The sequence below is a fragment of the Penicillium expansum genome, assembly GCF_000769745.1.
Source record: "Penicillium expansum strain MD-8 chromosome Unknown contig294, whole genome shotgun sequence".
In the NCBI taxonomy this organism is placed as follows: Eukaryota; Fungi; Ascomycota; class Eurotiomycetes; order Eurotiales; family Aspergillaceae; genus Penicillium; species Penicillium expansum.
In genome coordinates, this window is record NW_015971224.1 from 549,045 (window position 1) to 559,249 (window position 10,205).

A 10,205-nucleotide genomic window follows, 5' to 3' on the forward strand; every position below is an offset into this window, starting at 1 on the left:
CTAGGATAGCTCAATAAAATAGTGGCTTCAAGTGGTTATGAATTTTCGCTTCTCTCAAAACTGAAGAGGGTCATGTAGAGTGTGGAATGTTCCATTGAACCATGCATCAAAATCGATATCTTCTGCTGTATCCCACGCCGGCTGCATTTCATTAAAATGAGCACCGATCACATCTTGGGGATCGGTATTTGAGAATCTGCTAACAGTTGTTTCGGGGGTGTCAGGGCCTAGATTCATTCTCGTAAAAGTTGAGAACTTAGCCAGAATTTGACCAAAATCAATCATTTTGTTGCCAGGTCCCGCGGAGTCGGAGGATGTGTCGGCAGTAAAGATAGCATCGATTAACGCGACGCCTCGCTGAGCAAGCACGTCATTAGTCCGATCAGCAAGGCGGGTGCGAGCTGCGACTATGGCATCCTTGTGGCTTTGGGCGATAGTGACTTGGTTGTCTGCAGTTGCATTAACCTCAAAGCACATAATGACTGCAGCGGTAATCGCAAAGGCTGTATGAGTCCATATCGAGATATCCCCTTCTCTTACGATTACCTCGTGCTCACGCAAAATTGTCATTGCAGCGGCAACACAGGTACGTCTTGAGTAGATGTATGTTTGGTCATTGAAAGAGCGGAAGAGGAATGGCCGATGGATCATGATAATCTTCTCAGCTGCAGTGATAGCAAGACTCCGTCGAGCGATAGCAAGCCATGGAATTTGTGCTTCCTTTATTTTATCGGCACGCAGAAGGACTGGGGGTATGTTTTTCACAATGCCTCTCATTTTCTGGTCTATATGCAGAATATGTTCATATTGCTCTCGCATGGGCTTTCTGGATTTCATTGGACCGAGTCCGTCAACTAGACCGGGCATCAATTCTGCCAAATTCACGAGCACGCGGATGTACGTGCTTATGGTGGGGGATGTGATAGGCATATCCGTCAAGTCATAATCATCCGCGTTCATGGGGGGACCTGTCGAGAAATGCATCGGAGAGATACTGTAGGTGTCGGTAAAAGGAATGGCGAAATGGTCTTGGATAATCATTTGACACCACACTCTCTTTCCCACTTCTCTTTCTACCTTCTCATCCCATTCATCTTTGTTTTGCGCAGGTTTCTTTGATGGATCCTGAATTTTGTGGATCCCAAGGCACTCGGCAATGCGCACTGCAGCATTGAATAAAGTCGCGTTCAGTTGACTCAAGCCAAGATTATGAGCGACCTCGGTTGATATGACGATTGCTTGAACGGAGCATACGGAGAGATTGCTGAGAAAATGTGAGTTGTAGAGGGTTTGCACCATAGCAGAGAACAGTTGATGTGTAGATGGTATTGCCTGTAGGTCCACATCAACAAGCTCTCTTACTTTCGTACTATCCTGGATTGAGCTAACGGTGGCACTCAATACAGAAAAGTAGAGTGCCAGCCAGAGAGGATCATCAAATTTCCCAGTCTCCCAGAATAACTCGCACTGCTCGAGGAATTTTGGACCATGAATGCAATTATGATGCCAGGCCACATGGCATAAATGGAACTTGATCAGCTTCTGTGCGTCCGTAACGCTGGGAAGGGAGGAATTCAGCCCTGGACTGGATGCATTGACTGGGAGAGGGCCTGTCCCTGATAACGATTGGGGTCCATCTTTGCGATACTGACATGAGCAGGTCATGTGAGGGAAGCATCCAGCAGAATTACGACCCCAAGCCAGATGTTCAATAGCCGTGAGAAGCGATGAGTCAATTTGAGATGAGGTGCTGTCAGTTGCACCGAGTGACACTTTACTAGGTGCACGGTCCTCACTTGTGCTGGATTCCCGTTGTGCCGATGCGGTGGTGGATAAATCTGATTCTGTGGGGTCCTGACCGGTCTCCAGCCGAAATATTTGATTTTTGATCTTTTTAACGACTTGGGGCACTGGATCGGATGGAGATGATTCGAGGTCCACCAAAAGCGAATGCAAGAACTGAATTTCCGACCCATGTTGCACAGCGTTGCGTCTAAGCTGCACGACTTCTATCGAGCACTTCAAATTTAAGCGTTTACATCTCGCACAAGGATTCTGTTTGTCACATTTGCGTTTGCGCTTCGTGCATTCTGCATCATGTCAGTCGCCTACTGGTCCTGACTGACAGCAGAAGATCGGCATTTACCTCGGCAGGCTTGCGGCTGACGCTGCGATACACGGACCCTGGCCGCTTGGTTTGACGCGGTGTCGTTCATTGCCCCGTCAGCCTTGCATTTGAATACCTTTATCTTCTCAATTTGATGAGGTGATAACTCCAGGGGATTTTTTGTTGATACCGGGGGAGGTGGAATGTGTGGAGGTTGCGGGAGTGAGACTGGGCCTTGGCACTGATAAGCACTCGGATGGATCTGGACAAATTACCAACATCCACAACATCCCGAAGTCTTAATTTCGACATCAACAAGGTGATACTGGGAGTACTTTAATTTTGTGTATTTTACCCCTCTGTCGCTTAAAATTGATTCACGGGAATTTCGACCCAAGGTTTCTATGAAATCCATTTGTGACAGATGCCCCGAGGTCGTACCCGTCCCAGTAACTTCAGCCAGATTTCTTCAAATCCCGTAACCCAACTAGTGGACTTCCTTCAATTTTGGAAAAGTCATGAGCATCTAAACATGCCTGTCTAGAGTTGAGGAAGCTAGGCTCGGCTCGTGCGAAGACATCGTTCTCGTATGCTGCGAGGGAGGATACCAAGGCTTCGGAGTCGAAGGAGCTGGTGATTGAAAGAGCGATTATTAATATGAACTCAATCATAGAGAGTTGGAAGTTGTTTGATTCATACCTTGGCTGGCGCATATCGACCCGCTTCACGAGATCCAACACATCGACGATCGCGTTGTTGGCGCCTTCTCCGCGGACTAGTCAAGGTTAGAGAGCGTATTCTACCACAGCCACATTATCATAAGACAATAAAAGAGTCACATACACATAGTCATTGTGTGAGCTGAATCACCCATCAACACCGCCCGGGGATGCGCGTGTGCCCTGCCCAGGCTGAACATCCAGTCTTCAATGCGAATTGAGCGCACTTCCACATCGTCCGGGAGCTTGTGTACGAGCGATCGGAAGGGTTCCGACCAACTATCAGTCATCTTCTTCATCAGTGTGATGCGCTCGGCGTTCGCGTCTGGGACTGTGATTCCCTTCGAATCGGCCCAGGAGGTGATGATTTGACAGTGGTAACGATCCTTGCTACTATTCTCGAAGTTGCCCGGGGTATCCAGAACTAAGACATTAGTGACCTGTAGCCGAGAACAGATTTGGCAGACTTACAACTGAAGAATAGGAACACATTAGACTCAGGATGCGAGCCCTGGAAGATAAAAGGGTCGATTGACTCGATGCCACCCAGCTCTTCCGCACTGTACAGTGTCGAGGCACCTAGAAGCTGCACTGGTAACTGGTTCATCTGTACATCTGGGTATAGAATCTCGCGTGTGCGCGACCGTGAACCATCGCATGCGACCAGTAGCCGCCCGGTGTAAGATGTGCCATCCTCAAAATGCGCGGTGATTTCATCAGCTGTGGACTCGATACTTTGAAAGCTTTTGTTCCACTGAACGTAAAGTGTGAGTGTCCATCAAGAGTGGAAGAGGAATGATATTATTGCAAAGACGATAATACCACGACTTACTTGAACACCCACACCGGTTGTCAGCAACTCTCGCAAGCGAACGCGACTGACGCGAATGCGCTCCGCGGCGGGAATATTGTATAATGCATCTCCGGACTTGAGATCAAAAAATTGGAAGCGACCGGTGTCGCCTCGGGCGGAAGCTTCTTTGTTGACAAAAGTTTCCGGGAAGCGCTCGACGATGTGTTCTGGTAGTAATTCTCGCAGGGCGGGGAGTGACCAATGCAGCGTTAGACCCCATCCACCACTTCGGGCATCGATTGCGGAGTCTCGATCGAAGATCTTGAAAGGAACATCATGGCGCTGGAGGTATTGGGCCAGTACGAGACCACTGATACCTGCACCGATAATGAGAATAGGAGAATCAGGAGAAGTAGGCATGTTGAACAATGTCTGGTGCGCAGTTCCCCTGTCCAGTTTGATTGCCTCAATCTATACGAAGTGCAACACCGTGTCTCACCCCCGCTCCTGTTTACTTCCCAATCACACAACTAGTCGTGCCACCCACCAATTTTGGTTGGAATTGTGTACGGAAATTATCCGAATCCTTCGAGCGGACTAGCTAACCCGAAAGGATTAAAATAAGATTTTATAAAGGTGGAATTGATCCTTGGGACGGCTTGGGCCATTGTTACGGTGGAGGGATGTGGATATAGTCTAAGCCACGAGGATTCAGCATTTATTGGAGGACAACATTTGGGAGCTAGTCGAACATAGAGCTAAGTGAATTTGAGTTTTGTCACTTAATCAAGGGCTGAGACTGTTGCCTTGGACTCTTAGACTAGCTAAGCTTGGTCTAATGAAGTTACATTTTAATTATACCTGCATGCCGAACCCGACCTAACCCTATCGCACGCTCATTTACGTACAACATTCATATAGTACGGAGTACTTCGTACTCGTCTTGCATTGTCTTAGGACACACGGATCCGGGGCCCACTGGCCGAGCGGGCTGATCCTGTGGATCCCGGTCCGTCTGGGCCATTGTTTCGACAGCCCATTTGTGTCTGAAACACTTTCAGAAGAGTTTTTCATGCGTGAACATACGATCGAGGATTTTTGAAGTCGGCCGACCATGTGGGCTCGGTACATAGGCACAAACCCGGTGTTTTGCGGATCTTATAACCGCATATATATTATTGCCACCAACGCAAACGCCACAAAAGGCAAGGAGTGCAGGGGTATGAGGGGGGGTTGCATGAGAAGAAGAAAAAAAAAAAAAAAAAAGTTTTGAGCAAATAGATTAAGACAATTTGCCATGTAAACAAAGAGAATATACCCCATATATTGTAAGCAAAAAATTTGCGAGAGTTCGCTAGCGGGTCATCAAGCTTACTACTTGGGCGCCGTTCCCTCCGAAGAAACTCTATATTCAACCGTCTTCTCAATACCCCCATGCTCTGGTTCCTGAGTGGCCAAAATGAGTTCCTCGCTCGGTGTTCGTTTTGGTTTTTTATGGCCGGAAGCAGTTGACTGCATGTGCGATTGTGGATCTTTCGACCAATTATCCATCAAGTAGCTTCGGCCCTGACTGTCATAGTAAAACTGCTTTGATTTGTCACCACTTGAAGCGATTCCGCGGACGAAGCCCTTCAGTAGAGGCGCCAGGTATGGAATGCAAGTGACAATGTTCTAACACACACAGAGATTAGCAATTATAGTTCGCACGGAAGTGATCATCTTTCACTTACGCCCACGTTGAATTCAATCGTTCCCCACAACACAAGCATTGTTGAGTTCCCGTCTCCGAACGCCACACGTTGAATTTGGGTTAGTCGCATGATGGAGCAGACTGTGGTGAAGAGACCGAGGAGGAAAAGGCACACAACACCGGCCTTTTGTGCGAGTTTGATATTGAGACCGAGGAGCAACGGAATGGGGAGCACAATAATGATCACATCTGTGATGATGGTGTAAATCGCGAGACCGTAGAATAGCCCTCCCACGGGAAGACATTTGCCTGGTACACGAATGTTCCATGATTTTCGGATCTGTTGTGGGCGAATAGTTGTCAGCGTGTGGTCGCGCGCGGCCCTGGTGGAGGCTCTTCCTACCGGTGTGCAATTGAAGAGCAAACTAAGCGCGCCAGCGAGGTGACCTAACGTAGACGCTGCAATCACAATCCAAATGACAATTCGATAATGACGCTTTGAGGTTCCTGAGATCAATCGCAGATAGCTGAGGCAAAGCGAAGCCTTAAAACCAGCGATGCCGAGTTGGTAAAAAGGACGTCCCGCGTAGTTGATCTATTTGGCTTTTTGTCAGTTTGTCAATCGAATTAATAACCACCAAGCGGCAAACTGGAATGAAGAAAAAGGATATTGACCTTGGAATATGTTGGAAAATCTGCTCCCGGTCGTTGCTTCAACGGCAGTCCTAGTCCATATCGACTCTCTGTGAATGTTAGTAAGTCTCCTGCGGCTACGGGAGAGATCTAGGGGTGCTCACGAGAAATGCAGAGTGCACTGTATATAATACCAAAGACCTACTCAAGAATCAGTTGTATTATCCCTTGAATGACACACAGATTAACCTACCATGCTAACAACCATCACATAGTCTGCTGCTGCCCAACGACTGGCTCGCGCTCGAAGGAAAAGTCGCAGGCAAACGGTGAAAACCATTAATATGGTAAGACTCAAACATACTCCAAGAATAAGAGGGTACTGCGATGCAGCTTCTACCTCGGGCGAGGCATTGTGTACCCAGCCCATCGTTGAGGAGAAAACGTACGAAAGGGTATAGGGGAGAGTATAAACGAGAACATAATCAAGTGTCGACCAGGGTAAGCAGATAGAACAGATTTCTTTCTGCACAAGAATTATAAAAAATCCCAAAAATCCCAAAATAATTCTAAAAATGCTCGTCCCACAGCAATTTCCTGTTTAGAATTAATACCGATAATGCCGGTACTTTGTGCTCCTCACTTCGGACTCCGTACTATCCCGGTCTTGCAAGGTTGTTCCTCCAATCTTATCACAAGCTTGATGTTTAACTCACCCCTTTCATAAACTAAACTTCATGTAGTTCCTAATATGGCAAGTTTCTAGCGTCTTAGACTATCGATTTTAATTCGTTGCCAGGTGGCACTACGTGTAGCCACGCGATCTCCACGGTGGTTGCGACGTTATTTATGCTTTTGTCGCATGAATCCATTGTGTTTCCCACTATTTTTTTCCACTAACCTTTTAACGAGCTTCCCTTATTTTCCTTTCTTTTTCCTTTCACAACTTCCCATTAACTACATTCCTTGTCTATTTCCCTATTGAGCCCAGTCGCGATGGGTGAAATCCAATCAGAGGTGGTGCCGCAACCTCACGCAAATCGAGTTGATGATGCTGTGGTATATCTCAAGGGCCATGAAAATGAGGCGCTGGACTCTCAAGTCGATCTGCGGGCTTTACGTCGTAAAATTGATCTACGTTTGATGCCTTATATGTTTTGCTGCTATGTCCTTCAGTTTTTGGACAAGGTCATGCTGAACGTGAGTTTGACTTTGAATCCCGCCGTATGCGCCATGTTATTAATGCAAGGATGTGGATACAGTATGCAGCTGTTATGGGGATCAAAAAAGACTTGAAACTTGCCGGCAATGAATTCTCTAACGTTGCCACATGGGTTTTCATTGCTTACTTGATCGCAGAAGTACCTAATGGTGAGTTTCTTGATTTATCTCTCTGTCGCCAATTTCTTTGTTTGTCACCGCTAAGTCTCAAATTTCAGTGTATTTGTTACAAAAAGTACCCCCTGCTAAATGGCTCGGTGGAAATGTTTTCTTCTGGGGAATCGCAGCTGCCGCTTCCTCTGGCGCCCGAGGATATCCGAGCCTGTTGGCAGCACGAATTTTCCTGGGTATCTTTGAAGCGACAGTGGGACCATCCCTGATGCTTATCAGCAGTCAGTACTACACCAAAAGTGAACAAGCTCCTCGGTTCACTATATGGTACATGGGTCTTGGTGTAGCCCAGATAATTGGTGGTCTGATTTCATTTGGATTCCAACATGTGCATCATGCCTCACTAGAGGGTTGGCGGATTATGTTCCTTGTTCTCGGGTTGGTGACAGCTGTTGTCGGCGGTCTCACATTTTTCTTCATTCCAGATACACCGATGAAGGCACCCTGGTTGACTGATAGCGAAAAGGTTGCACTGCTTCAACATGTCAGCCAAAACCAGACTGGAGTATGGAGTACAACTTTGAATGTGAAACAAATCTGGGAAGCAGTACTTGATGTTCAGCTGTGGCTCCTGACTGTGATTACTATTTTGGTGTGTCTCACATTCCCACTTTTACCCCTTACTCCAAAATATCCCCTGCAGTTTTATTAACCAATATTGCATAGATCTCCGTGTCAAGTGGTGTGGTGACGACATATTCCGCGACTCTCATTGCCGGATTTGGCTTCACGGGTCCCATCTCAGCGCTTCTCAATACTCCGGGAGGTATCGTTAGTATTTTTTTCACTCTCCTCGTGGGTTTTGGCATCCGGCAAACTTCCAATCGCTGGGCATGGAATGTGCTCTGTACCATTCCTGGAATCATCGGCGGCGCATTACTATCCTTCTTGCCCAAGCACAACAAAGCCGGTGTCCTGATCGGTATTTATCTTGTCAACGCAATCGTAGCAACTCTTCCGATTCTATACCAGTGGACCATGGCCAACTGCGCTGGACATACCAAGCGTGCATTTGCTAGTGCGCTTGTTGCTGGGTCTTTTTCGGTCGGAAACATCATTGGCCCTCAGACATTCCAGGCACGCGATGCGCCTGAATACCGACCGGCCAAGATTGCTGTTCTTGCAACCCAGGCTGCGGCGGCTGTACTATCTGTGGTGCTCTTCTTCTATTACAAGTGGCAAAACAGCCAAAGAGACCAGACAAAGGCCGTGGATGAGAACAACTTCGACGACACCAAGTGGGCTGGGCTCACTGATAAGGAGAATCCCTCCTTCCGTTACGTCTACTGAACATTTGACGGATCGAAGATTGAACATGTACTGTATATATCACCGTGGTATTAATTTCGGTTGGCCTAAAACTGCTCATTTGCTTGGCCTGCGATGAGTTTTCTTGAATATATATTTCCCTCGTTTGAGATGGAATTACTGATCCTTGGTCACAAAAGCGATGCCGACAATGCCAAGTTCTTGATCTTCACGTAACTTTCTACCGGTGGAGACTCAGTGTTAACTTGTACTCTTCGGCGAGTTTAAAATGAAATCCATTTATCCAGTTAGAATTGCAAAAATGTCATCCCGTATCCTATGACATCTAACACATCCGAAGGCAAAGGAATACAAGGATTAGACAATCTGATAGCACTGGGTACTCGAAACCCAAGACCGTAGATGCTCAAGCAATATATCGGCCATCTGGATGTCGCTCGTATCTGCTCTCATCCACCCCCAGGTCGTTCACATAGTCGGACCCGAGCCAGGTGGCAGCTGGTATAGTTTAGAACTCGTCCGGTAGGCTGGGGCGCATATTGATTGGATACTCGCAACCATGTGGAGTCAACTTGAGCTTGGGGCTGCTGTACGTAAGTAACATAGAGAGTGTTATGAATATATCCTCGAATCAAAACTCTGAGTTTCCGGCTTTTGGACACGACGTCGAGTACTCCGAGCCCATGGTACTGGGTCAGCCCCTGATAGGTAAGCAAATTGTCAGCCTCAGAACGGACATATATTTTCAAGATGTGATGTCGCCACAAACATATCCTGATAACCCATCTTTCATAAGTGTCCTGGCGATGGTCAGGTAGGCTTTCAAACCCGATGGTGAAGTTGCAAAGGCTTTCGGCCGTGCTGGCGTTGTATTGGATGTGTCTGTGATTTGTCCATTGAGTAATATTGTGAACATCACGGTTGAAGATAGGAACTGTTTGCTATGTCCAGGCTGTTGCCAGGGGCTGGTTCCGAAGCTCAATTATCTCGCCAGCATCAATGCCGAGTTATTGAAGTGGCCCACCATGCTTGAACCGCCATGAGGTCGACGTGCAGCAGGCCACATGTTGTCATTTATTTCTCCGGATCTTTGACCTATGCACAGTCATCCAACTACGCAGTTTTCATTGAATATATGAGGACTGTAGCCCCTAGAGAGGAAACGGGAAGAACGATGAAGGATAAATATGCCGTATGCTCGTTGTTCTAGGGACCGATAACATGTACCGCGCGCAGGCAATGGTGACACTGGATGGAGGGCTAGATTGGAAATGACGACAAGAGCGAATACCCGGGTGCAGAGCACCAGCACGCAAAGAGAATCTGGGAACGGAAGCAAGCAGCTCAAAGCCAAAATGCCAAAAACTACCAAATTATCTAAGACAGGAAACAGGAATTAGTACAACAAAGGGGGGAGATAGCCTTAGAGAGAAGCATCAGGTCCATTCGTGTCGACAGAAGAAGGGAGAGGTAAATGTAAGAAGTTAAAAAAACGTGGGGTTGGGTGGAAAAACCCTGAATGCTTAGAATCAAGATGGAGAGGATGTTGAGAAGGAAGGAAAACAGCTCCGTGGATGGAACAGCGGGGGTAAGAGAGGGGGG

The 10,205-nt window shown here is 47.3% G+C and overlaps 3 protein-coding genes across 3 annotated transcripts; 1 reads left to right on the forward strand and 2 right to left on the reverse strand.

Annotated features, from left to right (window-relative positions):
• Positions 1 to 54: 54 nt before the first annotated feature.
• PEX2_088410 (Monooxygenase, FAD-binding) lies at positions 55 to 4,039 on the reverse strand (the record flags this gene model as incomplete). Its single annotated transcript, XM_016746111.1, has 6 exons — positions 55 to 2,007; positions 2,641 to 2,737; positions 2,807 to 2,882; positions 2,951 to 3,250; positions 3,298 to 3,580; positions 3,659 to 4,039. 6 exons carry the CDS (start codon positions 4,037 to 4,039, stop codon positions 55 to 57), a joined length of 3,090 nt encoding a protein of 1,029 aa, XP_016601716.1.
• Positions 4,040 to 4,993: 954 nt separating this feature from the next.
• On the reverse strand, positions 4,994 to 6,372 carry PEX2_088420 (uncharacterized protein; the record flags this gene model as incomplete). Its single annotated transcript, XM_016746112.1, has 3 exons — positions 4,994 to 5,290; positions 5,350 to 5,904; positions 6,307 to 6,372. The coding sequence occupies 3 exons, from the start codon at positions 6,370 to 6,372 to the stop codon at positions 4,994 to 4,996; spliced, it is 918 nt and encodes a 305-aa protein (XP_016601717.1).
• A 566-nt stretch (positions 6,373 to 6,938) lies between these two features.
• PEX2_088430 (putative MFS transporter) lies at positions 6,939 to 8,624 on the forward strand (the record flags this gene model as incomplete). The annotated part of the gene is made up of 4 exons (XM_016746113.1): positions 6,939 to 7,065; positions 7,119 to 7,313; positions 7,382 to 7,926; positions 8,001 to 8,624. The coding sequence occupies 4 exons, from the start codon at positions 6,939 to 6,941 to the stop codon at positions 8,622 to 8,624; spliced, it is 1,491 nt and encodes a 496-aa protein (XP_016601718.1).
• Between the last annotated feature and the right edge of the window lie 1,581 nt (positions 8,625 to 10,205).